The sequence below is a fragment of the Clinocottus analis genome, unplaced genomic scaffold (genome assembly GCF_023055335.1).
Source record: "Clinocottus analis isolate CAN_PGR_092001 unplaced genomic scaffold, fCliAna1.0.p SCAF_67, whole genome shotgun sequence".
Taxonomy (NCBI): Eukaryota; Metazoa; Chordata; class Actinopteri; order Perciformes; family Cottidae; genus Clinocottus; species Clinocottus analis.
The window spans coordinates 98,172-122,621 of record NW_027176226.1 but is presented as its reverse complement, the minus strand read 5'-3'; the positions used below and the strand labels follow the sequence as shown (position 1 = coordinate 122,621).

At 45.2% G+C, this 24,450-nt stretch overlaps 3 protein-coding genes across 4 annotated transcripts; 1 reads left to right on the top strand and 2 right to left on the bottom strand.

The window, feature by feature from the left end:
• Nucleotides 1-526: 526 nt before the first annotated feature.
• On the bottom strand, nt 527-5,257 carry LOC137804848 (GTPase IMAP family member 8-like). The gene is made up of 3 exons (XM_068604275.1): nt 5,239-5,257; nt 4,680-4,797; nt 527-3,341 (listed from the first exon to the last, which is right to left on the bottom strand). The coding sequence occupies exons 1-3, from the start codon at nt 5,255-5,257 to the stop codon at nt 572-574; spliced, it is 2,907 nt and encodes a 968-aa protein (XP_068460376.1). The 3' UTR covers nt 527-571.
• A 6,514-nt stretch (nt 5,258-11,771) lies between these two features.
• LOC137804847 (RING finger protein 223) lies at nt 11,772-13,321 on the top strand. The gene is made up of 2 exons (XM_068604274.1): nt 11,772-12,475; nt 13,090-13,321. Exons 1-2 carry the CDS (start codon nt 11,772-11,774, stop codon nt 13,319-13,321), a joined length of 936 nt encoding a protein of 311 aa, XP_068460375.1.
• A 3,497-nt stretch (nt 13,322-16,818) lies between these two features.
• Nucleotides 16,819-20,275, bottom strand: LOC137804865 (cilia- and flagella-associated protein 157-like). 2 transcript variants are annotated; one of them, XM_068604300.1, is made up of 9 exons: nt 20,144-20,275; nt 19,576-19,835; nt 18,751-19,160; nt 18,374-18,474; nt 17,805-17,955; nt 17,563-17,717; nt 17,181-17,292; nt 16,998-17,097; nt 16,819-16,931 (listed from the first exon to the last, which is right to left on the bottom strand). In XM_068604300.1, the coding sequence occupies exons 1-8, from the start codon at nt 20,209-20,211 to the stop codon at nt 17,035-17,037; spliced, it is 1,320 nt and encodes a 439-aa protein (XP_068460401.1). In that variant the 5' UTR covers nt 20,212-20,275; the 3' UTR covers nt 16,819-16,931; nt 16,998-17,034. The 2 variants fall into 2 exon arrangements, with proteins under 2 accessions (XP_068460401.1, XP_068460400.1); XM_068604299.1 differs by having other exon boundaries at nt 16,819-17,097.
• Nucleotides 20,276-24,450: the final 4,175 nt, after the last annotated feature.

Sequence of the window (24,450 nt, the reverse complement as noted above, 5' to 3'; positions counted from 1 at the left end):
TCACAATCTATCCGGTAGTCGTTGAGATGTTTCAAACAAAGTCACAAATGTCCAAAGGAAAGTTTATTTGTGTCTCACCTTGTGCTTTACATAAGACAGTGAAGAATATAGACAAGAAACATATTTAAAAAAATACACACAAGAAGATAACTTTAGCTTTTTCAACAATAAAGAGAATCCTAAAAGTTACATAACAAAGTACCTTAACAAAGTAACTTAACAAAGTAACTTAACAAAGTAACCTAACAATGTAACGCCACAACGTAACGCCACAACGTAACGCGACAACGTAACGCCACAACGGAACGCGACAACGTAACGCGACAACGTAACGCGACAACGTAACGCGACAACGTAACAACACTAATTAGCTGCGGTATTGATTAGACACCTTTTCCAAAAAGAAAAACAAATGTAAGTTTCCAGAAAACCACAAAATACATGGGGAATAAAAACTCTCCTTGTGAAAAAATATTTACAAAAGGAAAGTTAAAATAATAAAATTGTTCTTTCAATATTCAACCGTTGTTCCATCTGCTAACATCACACTGAGGATCAATCGGTGGGAAGATCAGAGGATGACACATTTGTCTTTGGATTTATATATTAGTTCGTTTATTTCTTCTTCATGTTTCTTCTTCATGTCCTCCATTTGTAGTACGAGAGCAAAGTCTCTCATTAAAATGTGGTGGGAGGGGAGGAACATGTTCTTTCTTCCATACCTCCCTTCTGTCTCCTTCACTTGTTCCTGTAGTTCTTCATTGTGCTTCTCCACCAGCGTGAAGTCTTTGGTGTATTTCTGTCTGAACTCATTGAACTCTTCAGCTTGTTTTCTGGCCTCTTCTTCATATTTACTCTTCATTTCCTTCAGTTTCTTCTTGTAGTTTTTCTCAAGTTCTTTACTCTTCTTCTCCTCCTGTTCTCTTCTTCTTTGATCTTCTTCTTTTCTTGTGATGTCATGTTTTTCTCTTTCTTTGTTGTATTCTTCTTGCAGCTTTCTAAGTTTACTTTGCTCCTCAAGTTGTTTCTGTTCATCTTCTTGATGTCGTTTCTTCCACCATTCCTTTCTTTCCTTCTCCCAGTCTTCTCCTTGTTTTCTCATCTCTTCTCTACTTTGCTCTAACTCTCTGTCAATGGTTTCCTTTTCTTTTGATTCTGACTTTATCTTTTTCTCCAGAGCTACAAGTTTTTGTTCCCGGGCTCGTTGTTGTTGTTCTTCCTGCCTTTTCCTCTTTCCGGCCTCCGTTTTTCTTCTCTTCTTTTCTTTCTTTCTCTTCAATCGCTCCTTGTTGATGTTTTCTTCCATTTCTTTAAGTTGTTTGACTCTCTGTTGTTCAGTTTCTTCTTTCTGTTGTTTCATTCTTCTCTTCACTGCTTCCATTTCTTCTTCATGTTTTCTTTGAAGCTCCTCCTTCTGTCTCTGCATTTCTTCTTCTTTCTCCTTCAGGATTCTCTCCACTTCCTTCTGTATTGCTGCTTCGGCCTCCTGGAACATCTCTGAGGTGAAGCAGCTGCCTCCTTTCTCCTTCATCATTTGGTTGCTCTTCTTCATCAACTCTCTGACTTGTGTGCGGTCTGTTTTATTTTTGTTGTTGAAGACCTGGTATCTTCTTCCACAGTCATTTATGAGTTTTTTCAACAAGTCATCACTGCCTTCTTCTATGAAATTCTCAATTGTTGTATCTTCCAGATCGTCTCCTCTGGTGAATATGATGGTGATGAAATCTGCAGACTTCTTACCAAAATATTTCTTGATGAGCTCCACAGAGTCTTTTTCTTCTTGTGTGAAGCGGCCGATCTGCAGCACCAGTAAGATCACATGAGGTCCTGGAGACAACAAGCTGATGCATTTCACAAGCTCCTCTTGAACTTCATCATCAGTCAGAGTCGTGTCAAACAAGCCGGGGGTGTCGACTATGACGACAGGCTGTCCATCAATCTCTCCTGTTGCTTTCTGACACAACTTGGTCACTGACATTGAGCTGACTTTAGATTCAAAATGTTTTTGGCCCAAAATGGTGTTTCCTGTTGCACTCTTCCCGCTGCCAGTCGGCCCGATCAGCACCATCCTGAGACTCTCTCTGCTCTGATGTTCATCTTCTGTTCCAATCTTACCTTTATGTTTTAGATCCATAAGTTCAGCTTTAAGTGTTGTGTTAATGTTTTCCTGGTTTACAACCTTCTCCATCAGAGACTTGGTGAACATGTCCTTTGTGAAGCATCTGGATCCTTCAACTCTCATCTTTTCCACAGAATCCAACAGCTCTGGGATCTTCTGCTGGTCCTTGATGTTGAGGACAAAACATCTTCCTCCACAGCTCTGAATGAGCTCTTGGATGCCGTTATCTTTTTTCAGAAACGTAACGACAGCTGGAGCTTCAGGATCTGAGTCCACAGTGAACAGAATCATGATGAAGTCATTGACTGAAGAGCTGAAAGAGTTCTTGATGGTCTCTAACTCTCCCTTGTCTTCATCAGTGAGGGGACCCACAGGAAGGACCAGGATGAAGGCATGGACGCCCTCAGGGTCACAGAGGGAGATACACCTGAGGGATTCCTCCATCACTTCCTCCTGAGGTTTTCCACACAAGGCCGGCAGCTCCACCAGAGAAACCTGACGTCCACTCACCTCTCCCTGATGTTTAACACACTCTGGTGAGTTGGAGACTGAATGAAGCTCTGTCTTACCTAAAATGGCCTTGGCTGCTGAAGTCTTCCCTGCTCCTGTCCTCCCACACAGAACCAGGTTTAAAGATGGCTTCATGTCGTCAGACTTTGGTGTCCAGGTCAAACCCTCATCCTCTAAGACGTCACAGCTCATATGTCCATTGTTCTCTTTCACAACTTGACCCAAACGTGCTAACAGCTCTGCACGTTCAAGGTTCTTCTGGTTCAGGTTTCTGTATCTACACTTTCTGATCAGGTCCTTTAAGGGCTGGTCTTTGTCCATGAAGGCTGAACTCTCCTCTCTGGGTGTTGATATCAGTACCAATGAATGATCAAATGATTGACCACTGAAGAGGTCCAGGACTCTGCAGAGCTTCTCTTTGAGTTCTTCAGTGAAGTCTTCAGGCTGGAGAACCAGCAGGAACACATGAGGTCCAGGACCAGAGAGGTTCTTACAGGTTTCTACATGTCTTCTTAGTTTGTCTTCAGAGATGTTGGGCTGCAGCAGATCTGGAGTGTTGATGACAACTATCTGTTTCTCCTGTAACTCTCCTCTGACTATCAGGCACTCATCTGGTTCTTCATCAGTGAACTTAGTGTCTCCCAGTATGAAGTTCCCCACTGAACTCCTCTCAGACCAGCTGTTCCCCAACAGAACAACCTTCAGCTCAGACACTGAGGAGGAAACACTGAGTTAGTAAATTAAATACTCTTCAACTGAAGACTACAACCAAAATGAAATCAATAAAACTAGCTTCAGAACAAATGAGGAAGTCACAGCTTTTTAAAGGTGGACTACAGTGAATGGGTCAGCTGTTGTCATCTTGAAACTTCCCCACATTCACCAGTGACCCACCACCTATAAACACGGTAACTACATGTTAATAAACAGAACAATAATTCTGATCAGTTTAACTCACTATAAGGTGGCAGCCATTCATAGCTGCTGCTCCGCTTCACAGGCTGCAGATCATCTGAGACTGTAAGAAAACACAACATTGAGGAATTCACATGAAATATTTAATTAAATTGAATTGTTGTTGAAAAACAAGTCAAGAACCGATCATGGGAACTGTCATGAGGAACAATCAGTTCCTGAGGGTTGCTTGTCTGCGCCTGCGAGGAGTAACACACTGATTGTTGTGGAGGAGATGAGGTATTGATTTAGAATATTAAACATATATTCAGATGGTGAAGGCGCTAGACATTGTTGGGCTGTCTTGGCTGACACATCTTTTTAGCCTTTTTGTCGGGAACAGTGCCCATGGACTTCGGGTGGTGGTTCCGATCTTTAAAAAGGTGACCGGAGAGTGTGCTCGAACTATCACACTGCTCAGCCTCCCGGGGAAAGCTTATGCCAGGGTGCTGGAAAGGAGGCTCCAGGGTGCTGGAAAGGAGGCGCCGACCGCTTGTCGAACCTCAGATTCAAGAAGAGCAGTGCGGATTCCGTCTCGTAACAGTGGACCAGCTCTTTACCCTCGCAAGACTACTGGAGGGGTCCTGGAGTTTGCTTAACCAGTGAACATGTGCTTTGTGGACTTGGAGGAGACTTTCAACGGGTCCTTTGGGGGGTTTTGTGGGAGGTGCTGCAGGAGTATGGGGTGCCGGACCTGTTGCAATGGGCCATCCGGTCTTTGTACTGCAGTAGGAGCTGTGATCGTATCCTCAGTAATAAGTCAGGTGAGTGTTGGCCTCCATGGCTGCCTTCATCACCGGTCCTGTTCGTGACTTTAAAGGACAGGATATCTAGGTGCAACCGGGGGTCGAGAACGTTAGGTTTGGGGGTCTTGGGATCGCCTTCCGCTGTTTGCAGATGATGTTGTCCTTTTTCCCTCCTCAGAACGTGACCTCCAGCATGTGAAGCGGCAGGGGTGAGAGTCAGCACCTGCACATCTGAGGCCAAGGTGCTCTGCTGGAAACTGGTGAATTGCTCCCTCTATATTATCAATGACGTTACTTTATCAATTCACCTATCCTAATAAGGGTTCCAGGGGTGCTGGAGCTGATCCCAGGTGTCATTGGGCGAAGAAGGGTTCACCTGGACAGGTGTCCAACCTCTCTCAGGGCTCACATAGAGAACACAACCACTCACATCTAGGGGCAGGTTAGAGTCGTCTGAATGTCTTTGGACTGTTGGAGGAACCCCACGCTGACACGGTGAGAACATGCAAACTCCACAAAAAGGACCGCCCACACTGGGAACCAAACCCAGAACCCTCTCGCTGTGAGGCGGCAGTGCTACTACACTACACCACCGTGCAGCTTCATTACAACAACATGACAGGAGAAACTGAAACAGCATCAGAGCGGCTGCAGAGCACAACACTCAAAGAAATGAAGGGAAGTGAATAAAGTATCAGTGTCCTCAAAGATAAACATAAATCATGATGTTTAAAGAAGAAACTGTAAATGTGAATAATAGTGAACGCAGCATCAGTCAGAGCTGAAAGTGAAGCGTGTGCTCCTCATGTTTCATACTGCAGGACTGTATTATGTGAGCTCACAGTGTTTGACTACATGTGATCTGTGAGCTCAGAGAGACAGGAACTCATGAGGTCTGACTGGACTCACCTGCTGCTGCAGACGCCATGACGTCTCTCTGCTGAGAGCTTCAGAGAACAACTCCACGAAGACCAGCGCAGGTTCACCACCTGGAAGAATAATCCACGACTAAGTGATCTAAAACACCTTTATTATGTTCAACATGTCTTTTGTTCTGTGCTCCCACAAACCAGATTCATAGTTTAGGGACAATGTTACTATATTATACATTATTATTATGTGTGTATTTATGTATTCATACATACATCAAGTTTCCCCTTGGGGATTAATAAAGTACATATCTATCTATCTATAATGTGTTGGCCCTTCAAACACATTATGTATGTATAAATATACATGTTATATGTATTTATACATATAAAATGTAACTCCTCCCCCTTCTTCAGTTTAACTACTGGAATCTTAAATGTCGTCTTTAAACGTCACATCAACATCATACTTCTCTCATTGAGATCTGGTGAAATAAATATAGACTCAGCAATAAACTCAAAGTAGTAAAATATGTATTTAAAAACCTTTTGTTGCGTAACATGCATTGACTTCTGCCTCAAACTGCTTCACCTGCGCACCTGCACTCACTCACCTGTAAACACGACGGCCTTCATTAAAGTGAAGCGCCGTCTCTCAACATTAAACTCTCTAAAGGAAACGCCAGATTACCTTTAATGACGTCACACCGTCCTGCTTGTTCCCCGTTTCATCCTGATCAGGTGAAGTTAAACAGCCTTCACAGTCCGGCTTACTTCAGGTAATCGATCCAAACTCGTCTTTTTACTTGACAATAAACTAACAGCACTGATCTATAATATGATCCATTCATATATTTACCTGATAATAAACTAACAGCATATTGAGCTACATTATGATCCATTAATATATTCACCTGATAATCAGCTGAAACGCTCCGGCGCTGCTGCAGACAACAGAAAGTGACAGTAGAAGTTTCAGGAGGGAAGAGAAGAATGTGACCCTTCAGGTTTCTGCTCTGACCCGACAAGAGACGACATGTTCTAGAAGATATAGATCATACATGTCATATGTCATCTATATCTCATATAGTATACATATAATCTATGTCTTATAGAACACGAACACTGAGACGACATCTCAGTTAATGGGCACTTCATTGTTTATTCTAAACGTGCAACTTCTGAGTACGAGAGGACATATTGTAATGTTTAAACTTAACGAATACAAAAGTATTTAAATTAAAATGCATATTCTTCTGTAATGAAATGGAGTCTGTTACTAAATCATTAACATGACCAATTAATAAAGTAACTAACTTTTAATAATATAGAACTTTTTCCCCACTGGGGTTTGTTTCCATCAGGGTTTTCATTTATGTGACACGGCGCCATCTTGTGGAGGCTCTGCAAAACTGTCATATTTTAATCTGTTTTATCTTTCTGTAGTATTATTAAACACTGTCATGTTAAAATGCTCAACAGGAGTTCACTTCATCCTAATTACAAGCAATATAATCATAATATATAGTTCATATTGACCCTTTACCTTTGATAGAGACATCTATGAATTACTGTTCTACTCGCTTTGTTTTAAACATAAAATGTAATAAATACAACCATATTTATTCACTTGCTAGCTGCTGCGGGCTTATTCTGGTCCTGGTTCTGATCCTGGTTCTGATCCTGGTTCAGGTCATAGTTCTGGTTCTGCTTTTTGTACTGGTTCTAGTTCTGGTGCTGGTTCTGGTTCTGGTTCTGGTTCTGGTGCTGGTGCTGTCCCTTGTCCTGGATCTGGTTCTGTCCCAAGTCCTGGTTCAGGCCCTGGTTCTGGTTCAGGTCCTGGTTGTGCTACTGGTTCTGGTACTGGTTTTGGTTCTGGTGCTCGTCTTCATTTAGGAACTAGCTGATGCTTAATCTCTTCGTCTTCTTCAAAGTTACTGTCAGAATGTTGGATCAGGTCAAATTATATTTATTGGTCTCCCAAAAGTGCAGCTGGGATGAGTCTGAGCGATAAAGAATAAAAAAGAAAGAATAACGAACAAAGAATGAGGAATGAGGAATAAAGAATAAAGACTGTTTCAACACGACAGCAGAAAGAGCGGGAAAGTGAGAGCAGACAGGTGTCGCTCGTTTCATTTATCAACAATGTTGTAAACTGCAGCAGAGACACACACTGCAACATTGTTGCTGAATGAAACGACCTGCACCTGTCTGCTCTCTCACACACACACACACACACACGCACGCACGCACACACACGCACACACACACACACGCACGCAAACACACGCACGCACACGCACGCGCACACACACGCGCACACGCACACGCACACACACGCACACGCACACGCACACACACACACACACACACACTCTCTCTCTCTCTCTCGCACATACACACACACACACACACACACTCACACACACACACTCACACACACACACACACACACACACACACACAGTGTCCCATGCTTCTAGGAGTCAGTAATGTTTCATGTTCAGTGGGATCACTCAGTGATCCCTGAGTGAAAGAGAGTACCAGGGGTACGAGTGAGATAACCAGGGGTACCAGACCGACTGTAAAACATCAAACTTAAACTTAAATTTGCATCTTTACAGTGTGACACTTTGATGAGGTATGACACAATGACCTCTCGCACGATTTATGAAACCCAGTTTTCAGAAAAAGACACAAAAAATAAGTAGCACAACAAGGCAGTGTGGAGACACAATAGTGACTCACTAAGGTGACATGTATGAATTATTCATAGCAATATGTAATAATTAATTTGTTTCAAGCCACATCAAAGTGGAACTGTCTTCCAGGTCATTAAGTTGCATTTAACAGTTGAGCTGGAACATTAAAAATGATTAAGACTCACTGTTGTTTATTCTGTAAATTGTATTTATCACGTTTCCACTGCAAAGCGTCTAAACCACAAAGTCTAGTTACAACATCTGCATCACTTTCCCACATGTAGCTACGTTTCATCAGCAGGAGATTACGGCTGAGATGACGCTCAGAAAATATGGATTAAAGGACGAAGTGGAGTGTGTAAAAAAAAGTTTAAATCATTTTATGAAACACAATGGAAAAATAAATGGAAAAGACTGAAAAATACGACAAAAAAGCTAGATTTGATTTATTTTCTATTATCATAGTTAATGTTCATGTTTTTTTCTTTTCCTGGCGGTAATGGACTTCCATACTCGTCAGTGGTGGAACCTCATGAACCATAAACCATGAAGCTTGGACTGCAGGATTATAAACTGTATTCTTTATACCTTGTGATCTAAACTCCTCCAGACATTCTGTTTGTCATGAGACATAAAATGGTTTCATGTGTTTTTGAACTCTACAGTTGTTTTGTTGTGAATAGTCAAAGTGGTGAGTCGACATGGTTCATCTCATGAGATCATGTGTCCAGAGAGTTTTAATGGCTGAACAGAAGAACAAAGACATGTTTTAATACCGTGAGACTGAACCTGCAGAGGAAAACATTTGATCAGAGTTGTGACAACCAGCAACAAAACATCTGCAACGAAACCACAAAGCACTTGTTAGCAGAGCAACAGCGTCCAGTGAGCAGCAGCTCCCTCTGCTGGAGGGCAGGGGCATGAACACACAACCTCCTGCTGCAGGAACGTGATTGGACGCCGCTGGACTCAGAGCATCACAGTATTCACATAACTATGCATCATTATTTCTAGGGGTTGAGTGTCGTGCTCAGAGACACTTCGACGTGTGAACTGTGGGGGGACTGGGGATCGAGCCAGCTACCTTGGGATAACGGGACGACCACTCATCCCCTGAGCTACAGCCGCCCCAAATAATGTTTAACATGGCGCCTTTAACTGCAACGGCTTAAAAGCCATCGAAACAGCAAGGCATTGCCGTATTTGTTACAAGGAGTAACAATTACTTCCCATCGTCATAACAACAACAACAACAACAACAACAAAGAACATTTAACTATACAACTGAAAGTATAAAAATTTGGATAATAACAAGTAAGTGATAATTAAATAAGTAAATATGCATTAAATAATTAAGGATGCAAGTAAAAATACAAAATAAAGGGATAAGACGATCAATAATAATAATAATAATAATAAGAGTAAGGTAAAGTGCACGGAATGAGGTTATGATTTTTGAAAGTGACAGGTGAAGGTAAAGTGGCGAGTGACTTTAAGTATATATATATATATATATATATATATATATATATATATATATATATATATATAGATATAGATATAGATATATATATATATATCTATATATATATCTATATATATATAGATATATATATATATATGTGTGTGTGTGTGTGTGTGTGTGTGTGTGTGTGTGTGTGTGTGTGTGTGTGTAGCTGCAGCGTCCTCATCAGCGTCTCTGGCCCCGCCAGGTGCGTTAATCTTCGGCCAACAGGTGATTTGACTGATCCGTTTCCTCGTTCTGCTCTCAGCGTCAGAGCAGCGGGGAAGAGGGAAGTTGAAGAGGGAAGTTAAAGAGGGAAGTTGAAGAGGGAAGTTGAAGCGGGAAGTTGAAGCGGGAAGTTGAAGCCTCGAGCCCCGGCAGCTGAACCTCCAGCCCCGCAGCGTCTGCGCGAGAACCCCGGCCTGATGACGACGACGCAGCGCGGGGCGACAGGGGCATCAACTACCGGTGATTGTGAACGGTAAGCGCGGTGTTCTCCACGTGCGCACCAAACCTCGTTCATAGATCTCACTGTTTATCTGTGTTTTCGTCTGTAAAGACACACGCGCATGTAAATTGGGTTTTTTAATATGTCTTACGGATCAGGATGATATTACGATATATTCGGTATTGATTACTGACAACGGAGAAAAGTTTAACTTTGACACAAACTGCTTCCTGTTGCTTCTGTCCATCCTGCTTCACACATGAATAACCAATATTTCACAAAAGTGTTTTGTGAGCCGAATTTAGAGGCTGTCCATACTAATTATTTTACTGTTTATAATTTTAGAATAATGTTCTAAATTGACAAGTAAGTTGACACATTTCCAAATTGAGTTTGGTGCCTCCTTTTTAAAAAAAAGAGAAAATTATGAATAAAGCCTACACTTAAACCTCCCTGTTTGAAAAATATTTTTTAAATCTATTGAACAATTTACACTTGTGTTTGTACTTTAAGGTAAACCCTTAGATGCATAGCAGGCCCTATTTAAAACTACTTCAAACCCAATCTGTGGGGCGGCAGACTGCTATAAAACTGTATCAAAGCCCCAAACTGCTTCATTTAGTTGTAGTGAACACCAAAAGTAATATACAAGTGAAATATACGGTTTGATACATGAGAAAATTCAAATGTCAAAGATGTCCGCAAATGCAAATTGGAGTCCTCTCCTGATTGTTCTCTGTTCTAAACCCTCTGTAACTTAGTTCTGCTTGACTTCATCAAAGTCAACATTTGCAGAGAGAACATTCACATGTTGAAGGTTCATTTCAAACTAATAATCATCCTAAAAAAATTTTTTTTTATAATTGGACCTGAAACCTTTTCGTTTCTTTCTGTCATCTTTATTTCCTCTTAACCAGAAACATGTAGACTGATATTCACTGAGCAACATCTCATATGTGTACCTTTTTTTTCTTATAACAACATTATTGAACAGCCCAGTGGCTGCAGAGACACACACTTTTAGTTTGGGGAGGACATTGTCCTCTTGGATGTGCAAACCGGATCCTGTTTCAAACCAAGCGACCTCTGACCCCCTTCATGCACTTTCCTCAGTTTGAGGTCTAGAATCAGATTAAAACTGCAGCAAATGTCTCCGCTGTGAGGCTCTCGTGATGGAGGAAGTTCCTCTGGTGGTTTTACTGCTGCAGGCGGCGAGCAGCACAGCGACGTTCTCATCAGAGGGAGGAAGGTTTCAGGTGATCCTGCTGCGGCGGGATTTGCATGTGATTTGACTTCTAAAAGTAAAACAGACGATGCAAATGTCTCTTTGGAGCCAGTTAGACTGCAACTGCTGCTCCATGCAGCCGGAAGATCATGAAGGCAGCTCCAACACATGAAGCATAGACTTCTATACAACCAGAGGAGTCGCCTCCTGGTGGTCAGGAGAGAGAATGCAGCTTTAACACATGAAGCATAGACTTCTATACAACCAGAGGAGTCGCCCCCTGGTGGTCAGGAGAGAGAATGCAGCTCCAACACATGAAGCAGAGACTTCTATACAACCAGAGTTGCCCCCTGGTGGTCAGGAGAGAAAATGCAGCTAGAACACATGAAGCATAGACTTCTATACAACCGGAGTCGCCCCCTGGTGGTCAGGAGAGAGAATGCAGCTTTAACACATGAAGCATAGACTTCTATACAACCAGAGGAGTCGCCCCCTGGTGGTCAGAGAGAATGCATCGTTTTGTTTTCAGTGTTTTGATGTTTTCCTTTTTTGATTTGAAGACGGAGGCTGCCCCAGGAGGTCTTCATCATTTCTTCATCATCCATGTGACGGCTGAGGACTCCTCCATCTGTTTGTCTTCTTGCAGCGTCACTCTTCCTCTTCTTTATTTCACTTCCTCCTCCTCCGTCCATTCATGAATCCCGAAGAGAACGCGACACCGCCTCGATGTTCATCTTCTGGCCCGGACGGTGTTTCCCCTCGTGCCTCCCTGTCGGCCACCTCGACGTCTCCCGCCATCATCACGGAGCCGGCCTGCGGCGCGCCCCACCACCGGGCCGAGCCGGCCTGCGGCGCGCCCCACCACCCGGCCGAGCCGGCCTGCGGCGCGCCCCACCACCGGGCCGAGCCGGCCCTCGGTGGAGGCCTCGAGCTGGACCCAGCCTCGGGCTCCTTCTTCATATCCTGTTCTCTGTCCAGACTGGTTTCAGGCTCCACGCCTCCCCCTTGCCCCGCCACCGCCGCGCCCTTCTCCTGCCAGGTCATCATCCCGTCCCCGGACCGCCGCCCGTCCCCTCCCGCGACCCGGTGCCACTCGGACGCCGGGCCGGACCTGGAGTGCGCCGTCTGCTTCAGCCAGTTCAACAACGTCTTCCGCTGCCCCAAGATGCTGCAGTGCCGGCACACCTTCTGCCTGGAGTGCCTGGCGCGCATCAACGTCAAGTCGGCCGAGCCCGACGCCATCCAGTGCCCGCTGTGCCGCGGCCTCACGCCGCTGCCGGCCCTCGGCCTACCCAAGCTCGCCACCAACTCCACCCTGCTGTCGTACCTGCCGGCCGCCATGCAGAGGGCCTACAGCGTCCGCTTCCTGCGCAACAAGGGCAAGCTGCAGGTCAAAAGGTACCGAGAGCGCCGAGCTTTCCTAAAACAATGGCCCAAGTCATTTCATGACAAACGATTTTCTTGCTTAAATCCTCTCATGTTACCGGCCGCCTCTGGTTGAACCTCCTCCATCCTCAGTTTAAGAACACTTATAGTGGTGAATATGTATTGAATAAATATTCTTGAAGTGGATGCTAATTTAAAATCTTTTCTTTAAACGCATCTCTCGTGCCCCTTGGTGGTGCCTTCAAGTACCCGTTTGGGAACCACTGCTATAATCAATATTTTCCTCCATGGAAGTGGTTCTTTAAATCTTTAGTCGTGCACCTTCTCAGTTAATATTTTGTCTTAAATATTGTGCAAATTTTTAGGACAAGTTGGGAGGTTAATTTATTGAAATATTATTGATAAAAAACGTGCAAGTTTGCTCAGTTTCCACACAAAGATTGAAATTACAGCTCTACGTGGTTTTACTTCACAATATTCCCTCCAGTGATTTAAAGTTTAAAACATTAAAAAATCCACTATTTAAAGAAATGTTTTCAGCATTCCTCTCGGCGAGTGTAACATATTTGCGTGATGCATGACTGCACATAACCGCAGCGTCTCCTGGTCCTGATGGTCCTCTGCAGGTCGTCTGAGGGGCCCCGGCAGTGGACCCGCAGCTCAGCCGGCTCTCTGGACGTGGGGCTCCCCAACCCGCCGGCCGAGCCCCCGGCCCGGGGCGAGTCGCTGGGCCACGCCCTGCTGCGCGTGTCCCGAGGGCCCTGCTGCCACGCCCTCCTGCTGACGGCCGTCATGACGCTGGTCGTGACCCTGATGGGCATCGTGGTGTTCCTGCTCATTTACTACAAGAAGTGGTGAAACTAAAGGAGGAGGAAGAGGAGGAAGAGGAGGAGCTCCACATGCGCCCCCACACAGCTGGAGAGGGCGGAGCCACCGGACACCTTAATCCACTTAATCTGCAGATGCTCAACAAGAGAAAAATGCACAAAAATGCGACGTTGCACAACAACGAGTCAAAGAGGCGGCTTGAAGCAAAGATGGAGGTTTAATAAGTTCTGTAGCTTCAGGTTCAGTCTGACACATGAATCCTCATGAAAACGTCACTGACCTGAAGTATTAATAATAATAATAATAATAATAATAATAATAATAATAATAATGTATAAACCTTTTCTTCACACACCGTTTAACACTTGAAAACGGGACCTGGAGCTTTAAGGAACGGTTCTGTTTTTATTAATATGAATCATATTTCATCCTGATGAAAACATTCAGTCCTTTAAAACACACAAGTTTAGTTTCCTGTTTTTAAAGCCAGGTTGTGTGTTGTGGTGTGTTGTTGTTGTGTGTTGTTGTGTTTTAGCTTTTGACTCTCTGACGTCAGCAGTTCGTTGTTTGAACTCAAACTTTGACTCAAATGAAACGTGACGAATATGAATCTGCGTTTTTATCTCGATGATCTTCGTGTTTTTAGGGCTGCGGCTGGTTTTTACCTATTTTTTTTTGTTTTTGGATGTAAAATAAATAAATTTTATATATTTATGCAGTTTTAGTGAAACTTTGCACTGTCGCCATGGTTACCTGCTGTTGAACTTTAAATAAATTCCTTTTTGATTTGTTCACGTCGTGTTTTTATCTTCAGAAAACAAGAGTCTGACTGTTGGAGCGTTTAAAATGTTTTATTTAACGTTTCAAAGGTTTTATTTAATCAGATCAGAACACTGAACGTGTGGAGGAGACAGATTGACCCTTTTATGGACAAATATCGTCCTTTTATTTATGTGTGTGTGTGTGTGTGTGTGTGGTCCACTATCGTGCTGCAGAAGGACCTCGTTTATATTTTTAGGAATTATTTAAAAAACCTTAAGATGCTGAAGTGTGCTCAGTTAAAAGAGGCAGCAGGTGGCGCTGTTGCTTCACCTGCTGCCTCAGTGAGGCCACACCTGTCTGCTGCTGTTCATGAAGCTGTGAACACAACGGGAACACTTTGTTTTTACCAGATATTATTGATTTATAAATCGAGTCGCTGCAAACTGATCAGTGAGGGAACTTCCTGCCTGAAACCAAGTCACTTCCTGTGTGAGTCCTCTGTCACTTCCTGTGGGTCCTCTGTGACTTCCTGTGAGTCCTCTGGGACTTCCTGTGAGTCCTCTGGGACTTCCTGTGAGTCCTCTGGGACTTCCTGTGAGTCCTCTGTCACTTCCTGTGAGTCCTCTGGGACTTCCTGTGAGTCCTCTGGGACTTCCTGTGAGTCCTCTGGGACTTCCTCTCTCTCTGAATCTTCAGAACAAACTAAACAGGAACTCCTCCCTGCCGGCGTGGACCCGGGTGACCCTGACCCGGCCACACCCGTCATCAGGCAGGTGTGGCCGGGTCAGTGTAATCGCACAGGTGTAGTCGGTGTAATCAGACAGGTGTAGTCAGGTCAGTGTAATCGAGCAGGTGTGAGGGGCGTCTCCTGCTTATTAACTAGTTTACAGAAGTGGAACATTACGGCGCTCCAGGACACAAGTTTGTTTTTATGTCTAAAGAAACAGTTTTAATCGCCTTCACATCAGGAGCCTTCAAGCTGTGAAGAGCCACTTGGTTGTGATGACTGTCAGATGTTCTTTTAGATGTGCTCCTCCTCCTCCTCCTCCTCCTCGCCACAGCCCTGCTTCCCTGTAACTTGAGGCCGTGGCGTCGTATTGTCGTCGTAAACAAAGGTTTGCGTTGGGCGCCTCGAGGGCTCTGAAGCCGACACCTTCAGGCGCTGGAGTTCCTCGTCTTGTTTCTGAACGATCTGCGTTTCGTGGAATCCCGTCTCTTTGTGGCGCTTTGTTTTCTGCACATGGCGCTAAACATTTTTCTCACGCTTGTTTGTTTTGCACGGCGGCGATCCTGCAGAACGCCGCCGCTCTCGTTGCATCGACATGAAGCCCGAGTGCGTTTGTGACGGACTCTCATGACTTCCATCACTTCTTCTGCTTATGAACTTCTGTCAAATCAAACGTGTGACGACGCAACGGCCGCTTGACGTGAGCGCTGACGGAGGGAAGGCTCCTCCAGCCGGACCGGATTCAGATTACACTTGTTGTTGTTGTGATGGAGGCCTCGTTGTTTAACCCTCTGGGCCCTGAGGCCATTTTCTTGATTTACATAATTTCTTAAATTGACCTTTTTTAAAGGCGCTTGCTTGAGATATATATGAATGTTTTACATCAAAAATCGCAGAACAGTCGCAGCTCTCTGTATGAGGCACTATTGTCCTTCAGATGAGGCGTCCCACTGAAGCCGAATCTAATGGCGTCCAATCTAATGTATTATACCATCCTCCATTGTCATAATGTGGCTCTAAAGCTGAAAAATGTCATCTTGATTTTGGAAATTCTTATTTCTTTTGAAAACTTACCTTTACTCATGCGGTGGAATGGTTGGACGTTGGTTTACCAAAGGTCTCATGTTCATAAAAGCAGAGGACTGTATGAATAAAATAGTACTGTTTCCGGTAGAAGTCAAACCGTATTTCTGTTCGTACTATCGCGAAGATATGAATATCTACTAAATGTAATCAGTCAAAATGCAGATCCACGTCGAGTCTCTGAGTGCTTAAGCAGGAGGGAACCACCGCATTGTCTCCTGCCGAGACGTTTCCCAGGGTTCCCTCCTGCGATCAGCTGGCGGGGAGAGAAACGCCTCGTGTTCTGCCGTCGCTCTCCAGGTATGTGATGAGTTATTAATTATAACTCCCGCCCAAACACGCCCAGGCCTCTTGGCGCTGCTTTGAGCTGAGCTGGGATCAAAGTCTTCAAGTGCTCGTCGGACCAGAAAGACCTGAAGCCAGACCGCCGGAGACGAGATCTTTCCACAACGAGTTAGGTAGAATGTCTTCAGCGACAGTTTATTGGCTTAGTAATTACGCAGATTGTAGAAGCGCTCCGAGGCAAATTTGTGATTCACGATTTTGAGCGACGCAAATTAAATGAACTTCAAAGAGTTCCAGAGTTCGGACTGTGTGGGTGCAGCTTCAACAGCTGCAAACACTGAACCCAAAAGGTGTCGTCCTCCAAAAGGTACGATTCTGACCCAGCTTGAAAAGCTTCTCAATGCAAACTTCAGAGCTGGTCCAGGACTGAGGGGTCGTCTCCACACAGCTCTCCACTCGGTCTGACCTGTGACCTTGGCTCTGCTCGACATTTCTGACCTGCAGGTTCCTCAAATCTGTGAATCTTTGGCCTCTTTCTGTCCTCAGAGGTCAATGAAAACAGGGATTGACTTAATCACAAGGTTTTATCTCCCGTGAAGACGTTATGATCCATAAACTTTACGGACTTTATAGAAACCAGCTGATGTAGGAAAAAAAAAGTTTCCCCACATGAAAGGATCTCCTTTTCTTTATTTAATCCCTTAAATTGAACATATTTGGGCTCTTTAGGTCAGACTAAACGGTTTGAGCTCTGGGATCTTCTCTTAGATTCGGCCTCTTCCTCTCCAAAAGTCTTGGTAGTCGGAACAGAAGAGGGATCAAAGTGGCTAAAAAATTTTGTTTGATAATAAAACGAATTCCTGTCTTTCTGCGGTCTGGTTCTGGTTCAGCAGTTTGCGGCGGTGAAGGCCTCTTTATCAGCGCCGGATCTCTTCTGTCTGCAGAGTTTCTGATGGACGGACAGAGCGACAGCGTTTCAAGACAAAGTTCTTCCTGGAGGTTTGAGTGAGAACACTGAAATAACTACCAGACCTGTCGGGAGGCGGCTGCTTTACGGGTCCAGGAGGGTCGCGGTATGAAGCCCAGGTCGCCTGGTCTGTAACGCGCCAACAGGAACAACGGATCTGTGGCAAGGGCCTTTGTCCTGTAGGGGCCACATGGAAGGATTACTGATCGACCTGGGCCCCAAAGTGTCAGTGGCCTCTCCACCTACAAAAATGTCACTCAAAGAGACGCGTAACCACCAAGAAGAGACTTACGATGACCACAAAGAAAGATAAAATATCTACCAAGACACAACAGGACTATAGAGAGCCACACCATGACTACAAAGAGACACTAAAGACGACAAAGAGACACTAAAAGACGACAGAGATACAACATCGAGTCATAAGACTAAGGGTCATCCTACTACCTGTCCTTTTTTGGGGCTCTGCTCTCCTTGGGGGTGGATCCTGGTCCCTGGGTGTCACTGCCCTCCTCGGGGGTGGATCCTAGACTGAGAATGGCGCTGCTCTGCAGGATCTCCAGCAGCCTCTCGCCCTCAGTCCTGAACGTCTTCTCTGAGTCCTGCGGAGGTTCGACAAGCACTGAATGAAGGGGGTCGGTCTCCCTGGTCGGTTCTGAGCTCCTGATCCGGGATCAGCGCCCTCTCACCTCCAGGATGTGTCCAAGGACGGCGACGGCTTCCTGCACGCCGGCCTCCAGCCGCCTGCTGCCGCTGCGCTCCCTCTGGAGCTCGGCCCTCAGCCGGTCCGCCTCCGCTGCTTTCTGCCGCCGCTCCTTGGACGCCACGGTCAGGAGCTGCCTGGAAGCACAACACACAGGGTGACGCCACGGAGAGGGGGCGGAGCTAAGGGGCGGAGCATCTTAGTGCACCACAAGAGGTCTCTGGTTCAATTCCAGACTGAGTTTGATGGATACTAATTAAATGTCTTGAATCATAATCCAACAAAGCGTTGGCATGTTAGGAAGAAGTTTCAGTCAAAAAACGGTATCGTTCGGTCCAAAATTAGAAAACATACTTATTTTATGGCAAAACATAGTGTGGTTGGGGCATGCTGGGTAGTAAAATATTCAGGAGCTTCTGCATGTGATGCATGACGAGGTTTCATGAATGTGGGCCGACCAGGAAGGCTCCAGGACTCAGAGGAAAAAACTCAACTCCGGCGCTGTGTGGCTTTACAGGTACTAATGGGGCTTTATCAGGATAAAAAGAGTTTTACCTGAGAGTCTCTTCCTCCTCCAGCAGGGGCTCGTGGGCGGAGCTACAGTCATTCAGCTTCTCCTTCAGCTTTAGACTCCTCCTACTCAGGTTCTCCAACTCCTGAAGGAGGAAGATGACGGACAATCCAAGATTCAGGCTTCAGAGTACAAATACATCATGTACCTCTGAGATGTAGTACAGTACAAAGTACTTCATGTACCTGAGATGCAGTACAGTATACAGTACTCAATGTACCTCTGAGATGTGGTACAGTACAAAGTACTTCATGTACCTCTGAGCGTTAGTCCAGTATAAAGTACTTCATGTACCTGAGGTGTAGAGGAAAAGAAGCAGAAGTACCTTGCTGTTGTACTTGTAAAGGTACTTGTACCTCACCGTGTTGTGCGTGTGGTTCTTGTGTCGGATCGCCTGCCGGTCCTCCCTCAGGACGCCTCCCTGATGCAGCAGCTCCACCTGCTGCTCCTTCAGCGCCGCCTTCTTCGTCCACAGAGCCTCGTTCTGGGCCAGCAGCGTCTGGAAGGCCTCGAGGTGCTGGACCTGCCGCGCCCGCTCCTCCAGGACCAGAACCTGGACCTGGTCCTGGTCCTGGATCCGAACCTGGGTCTGGGAGGCGCTGGCCTCCATGGACAGCGTCTCCTCTTGGAGTCTGAGGGCGGCCTGCAGCGCCTCCTGCTGGTGGAGCAGCGCCTCCTCCTCACGCTGCATGCCGGACTGCTGCTCCGTCAGGAGGTGGAGCCGCTGCTCCTGCTCCTCTAGCTCCTGCTGCTGCTCCTCAAACAACGCCGCTGGAGGAGGAGGAGGAGGAGGAGGAGGAGGGTTAGTTCATGTTGTTACACAATTCTACAGGTTAGTACACAAAGGTACATATTAGTACATGGTTGTACTTGTAACGTTTGCGTTTTGTATACTAATTGTCTACTTAAAAACACTCGGTACTCGTCGCACTCTTTTGGATCGGCGTGCGGCCATCTTTATTAACATACATAACTCTCACCTGGATGACATCACAAAGAGACTTCCTTAACAGGAAGTCAAGATACTACAGTACTTGTTTGTACATGTTGGTAAATTATTGTACAGGTTGAAACACTTCGATACCCGTTAGTACACGTTAGTGTTGGTACACGTTAGTACACTCGGGTGCATGTTGGTACTGACATGCCCCCTAGTGGTGATCCGTCCTCAGCGGGTCAGTCTCACCCCTGGTGGCGGTCTCGGCCTCCAGCTGCTGGACTCGGTCCTGCAGCTCCTGCAGCTGGCCGCCCAGCAGCTGGTCCAGCGCTCGGTGCTCCTGCGCGGCCGCCTGCCGCCGCTTCTCCTGCAGCAGCTGCAGCTGCAGGTCCGGCTGCAGCGAGTGCTGCAGGAACTCACAGATGTCCTTCTGGTCCGTGGCCAGAGCGCCGCAGCCCAACACCAAGTCCTGGTTCTGCTGCTGCAGCCCGTCACACCGGAGCTGGAGGCTGCAGGAGAACATGTATGTAAGATTTATAAAATATTAATTTTATATATATATATATATATATATATATATATATATATATATATATTTATAGAAATATATTTATAGAAATATATTTATAGAAATATATTTATATATATATTCATATATATATTTATAGAAATATATTTAGAAATATATTTATAGAAATATATATATATATATATATTTATAGAAATATATATATATATATATTTATAGAAATATATATATATATATTTATAGAAATATATATATTACTATTTGTGTGTGTGTGTGTGTGTCTGTCACCTCTCCAGCTGTCGGTCCAGATGTTGGATCTGAACCAGATAAATCGTCTTCTCTTTGTCTTCCTCCATCTTTACATATATATTTTATGTTTCTTGTCTCGTTGTCGTTTATCTCTTTTTGTTTTAATATTTCTGTTTCAAAAGAAAATATTGTTGTTAAGCTAAAGCCTGACGACAGCTGTTGCTATAGTGATGCTGCCTTCAGGGACGGCTCAGAAAGTTCAACTCTGTCACCAACAAACTGCAGTAAAATGATTCTAACGTATAATTCTATATTATATTGATGTGATAGCATATTGATATTATATGATAGTGTAATATAATAGTGATTGTTATTGTAGCTAAAGAGTGCTGCCTTCAGGGACAGCTCGGAAAGTTATTTCCTTTCACAAATAAACTGTAATAAAACTTTTATGATGTAACACAACGTAATGTAATATAATATATTTTATTATCAAATAAGATATAATACAATATAATGTTTTATATTATTAAATGCTATAATATGATATAGTGCTATTCTAGTTCTTTATTAATGTTGGAGCTAATTAAAACAATAAAAAACAAACAAAATAACGTCTTCAATGTTCACAATGATGATGCGTACATTCAGCTGGTATCATGTTGTGACTCCTCTGGTTGTATAGAAGTCTATGCTTCATGTGTTAAAGCTGCATTCTCTCTCCTGACCACCAGGGGGCGACTCCTCTGGTTGTATAGAAGTCACTGCTTCATGTGTTAAAGCTGCATTCTCTCTCCTGACCAACAGGGGGTGACTCCTCTGGTTGTATAGAAGTCTATGCTTCATGTGTTAAAGCTGCATTCTCTCTCCTGACCACCAGGGGGCGACTCCTGGTTGTATAGAAGTCACTGCTTCATGTGTTAAAGCTGCATTCTCTCTCCTGACCAACAGGGGGTGACTCCTCTGGTTGTATAGAAGTCTATGCTTCATGTGTTAGAGCTGCATTCTCTCTCCTGACCACCAGGGGGCGACTCCTCTGGTTGTATAGAAGTCTATGCTTCATGAGTTAAAGCTGCATTCTCTCTCCTGACCACCAGGGGGCGACTCCTCTGGTTGTATAGAAGTCTATGCTTCATGAGTTAAAGCTGCATTCTCTCTCCTGACCAACAGGGGGCGACTCCTCTGGTTGTATAGAAGTCTATGCTTCATGTGTTAAAGCTGCATTCTCTCTCCTGACCACCAGGGGGCGACTCCTCTGGTTGTATAGAAGTCTATGCTTCATGTGTTAAAGCTGCATTCTCTCTCCTGACCTGACGCAGGGTTGGAGCTGAGGTCACTGAAGGCAGCGTACACCCGAGGATGCCTTCAGGTGCAGTCGGTTATTTCCATAGCTGAGGTTTCCTCCTCACGCTACCTCCTCCTCCTACGCGCCGCAGCCCGAGGCCGCCTGCCGTTCCTCGCGGTGTCACGGTCTGTTTTTCTTGGCCTGCGCGTGAGAGGAAGACGTCTTCAAAACAGAAATAATGTGCTGCTTGCACGAAAAGTGAGAGCAGCGAGTTTCCTTCAGACGGAGGGAGACACGAGGAGAAAGGAAAAGCAGTTTGTGGCGAGGAGGAGGAGGAGGAGGAGGAGGAGGAGGAGCCGAGGCCCAAACTTCAGCCCTGAGATGAATTCGAGATGCTCTTTTTTTCCTTCTAACGTTTTCATGAGACAAGCAGATGGAGATCTGCTGCCACACGCTGCTGTTGCCACCTCGTCTTTCATCCCGCACGGCATTGCAGATTTTTTTCATTACTTTTATTCAACAACATCGTGACATTTACACACAAGGGCAGCAAAATGCAGAAGAAGAAAACAATCATCAACTTTAATATCGATCCATAAGGAAGAACTTTTCAACAATCGGTTACTAATAAATCACAAAGTAAACAAACTGAATGTTTCTCGTTTGACTTCATGACCTCAGAATCTGGAGTTTTCTGCAATTCTTTGAAGAAATTAAAGTGATTATTTGGCAGCAGGTTGGAAAGGAAACGTAGAATCTCTCCACGGCAGTTTAAGATGTAAAGAAGACGCCATGCAGGGAAACCACGTTGACCTCATGAACCCCACGTTGACCTCATGAACCCCACGTTGACCTCATGAACCCCACGTTGACCTCATGAACCCCACGTTGACCTCATGAACCCCACGTTGACCTCATGAACCCCACGTTGACCTCATGAACCCCACGTTGATCTCATGAACTCCACGTTGACCTGATGAACTCCACGTTGACCTGATGAACTCCACGTTGACCTGATGAACTCCATGTTGACCTGATGAACTCCATGTTGACCTGATGAACCCCACGTTGACCTCATGAACCCCACGTTGACCTCATGAACCCCACGTTGACCTGATGAACCCCACGTTGACCTCATGAACTCCACGTTGACCTCATGAACTCCACGTATGTGCGCTAGACGCTAGAGCTAATGTGTGCTAGACGCTAGAGCTAATGTGTGCTAGACGCTAGAGCTAATGTGCGCTAGACGCTAGAGCTAATGTGTGCTAGACGCTAGAGCTAATGTGCGCTAGACGCTAGAGCTAATGTGTGCTAGACGCTAGGCAAGTTTTATTTTGAGAGCAATTTTTTTTTAGCAATTCTTTTTTTTTAGGGCAATTTTAAATTTTGAGAGCATATTGCTTTTTTTAGCGTGTTTTTTCTTTTTTTTTTAGACCAAATTATTTTTGAAAGCAAACTTTAGTTTAGAGAGCGTTTTTTTTTTTTTTGAGCATTTTTTTTTTTTTTATTGAGAGCAAAGATTTTGGAGATAATTTACTTACAAACTAGAAATTTGCTCGGGTAAAAAAGACACAAATCTGCCTCCGTAGCCCGGCGGGCGGCTCGTGGTAACACGGCTGCTCTTCTGGGTCCAGAGACCCAGTGGAGGGGAACCGGTTAGCGCTCTTCTACTGTGTTGAGTTTACAGCTAACAGAACTAGCGCTGCTTCCCTGCTGAGTACCTCTCGGCCGCTGATCAGCTTCGTGAGTTTAGTTGTGTGTTTTTTTTTAGCTGCTGCTAGTTAATCAATGGACTTCCTGCCCATTGGTGTTCAGGCCGGAGGGGGGTTAGCATTCATTCAATCACACACAATCAGACACACCTGTCGGAGGTATCCATCAACTGAGCACAGCGCTCTGGTGCTTTTGTCATCATTAAGGTGACAACGGTCCGGTTACCACAACATGTGACTCACTCACTGAATCACTGAAGTCTGAAATGAATCTTATGCATCGACACTAACCCCGATGTGTGTGAATATTACCTCCAACAAGATGACTCACGACCCATCTGGAACTGTCACTCGCTCCAAAAACCCGTATTCATTTGTTTTTATTGTACATAAAATAAAGAGCGTGAGACGCTGAGCGTATTCATCAACTGCAGTTTCTCTGGGTGTCTAATAAAACCCTCCATGTCGGGTTAAACAAGGTGCACGATGGGCTTCAGTCTTCATCAGGAAACATTTTAAGAAGGGAGCAGCTCTCTGAGAGCTTTTGGGCGTTTAACATCTCCTGGATTAAATCATTGTGAAGTTCTTCATTTAAATTCCTGAATAATAGTAATTGGTCTAGCAGACGGGAACGCTGCCAGAGCCTCAACACTCGGCTGGAGTCCAGCTGTAATCTTCCTCGGAGGCGTCGTGAGCTCCTGCAGCGCGTCGGCAGGGTGTCGGCTGCAGAGCTCGGACGCGGTGGGACACGTGGACTCGTCCTGCGAAGCAGCAACAACTCTGCATTTCAAGCCTCGACGTGCGGCCGCCTGGCGTTTCAGCGCTCCAGAAGCCCAGCCTTTTTTTTTAATCGGCAGGAATGAACTGGCGCGTCGGTTATGCGGTTACCATGACAGTGAAACAACAGAGCGGCGCCGCGTCACGCAACGAGGAGAAAGGCTGGCGGACATCTTGGCAGCGGCAGAGGGAAAATATTCCCTGAGAACTCGGACGATGAATTACATCCAACATTAAACTGGAAGCGGAACAAAGAGCTCTCAAAGCGTCTTCATCAAAGCGTCCAGGAGCTCAGACGTTGCGTAACCACGCGGCCTCCCGCTCTGACTCTGACGCCCGTCACCTTCTGACTCCTGCTTCCATGATCTGAAGTCATCACTTTCCCTCCGGTTTGGCAACAGACCGGTTGGTCACATCCGCTCTGACGAACTGAGTTCCTGGGTTTCTTCTTCGGATCGATGAAGAGAGCTCACATCTTTACCGGCAGCAGCCGGCGTCGTTCGTCCGGTCTGCGCTCTCTGACGTACGCCATCGTGGAAGAAAACAGCTGTTTTTAATTCAACGGAGGA

Bases quoted from the DNA above. Each gene is read 5' to 3' on its own strand.
- LOC137804847 (XM_068604274.1), top strand. From the start codon at position 11,772: ATGAATCCCGAAGAGAACGCGACACCGCCTCGATGTTCATCTTCTGGC. The intron at 12,476-13,089 runs GTACCGAGAGCG...GGTCCTCTGCAG, and splicing joins GGCAAGCTGCAGGTCAAAAG to GTCGTCTGAGGGGCCCCGGC.
- LOC137804865 (XM_068604299.1), bottom strand. From the start codon at position 20,211: ATGGAGGAAGACAAAGAGAAGACGATTTATCTGGTTCAGATCCAACAT. The intron at 17,718-17,804 runs GTGAGAGGGCGC...GAACCTCCGCAG, and splicing joins TCCTTGGACACATCCTGGAG to GACTCAGAGAAGACGTTCAG. The intron at 17,293-17,562 runs GTAGTAGGATGA...TGGCCCCTACAG, and splicing joins AGAGCCCCAAAAAAGGACAG to GACAAAGGCCCTTGCCACAG.
- LOC137804848 (XM_068604275.1), bottom strand. The intron at 3,342-4,679 runs CTGGGATCAGCT...TTCCTCCTCAGT, and splicing joins CCTTCTTCGCCCAATGACAC to GTCTGAGCTGAAGGTTGTTC.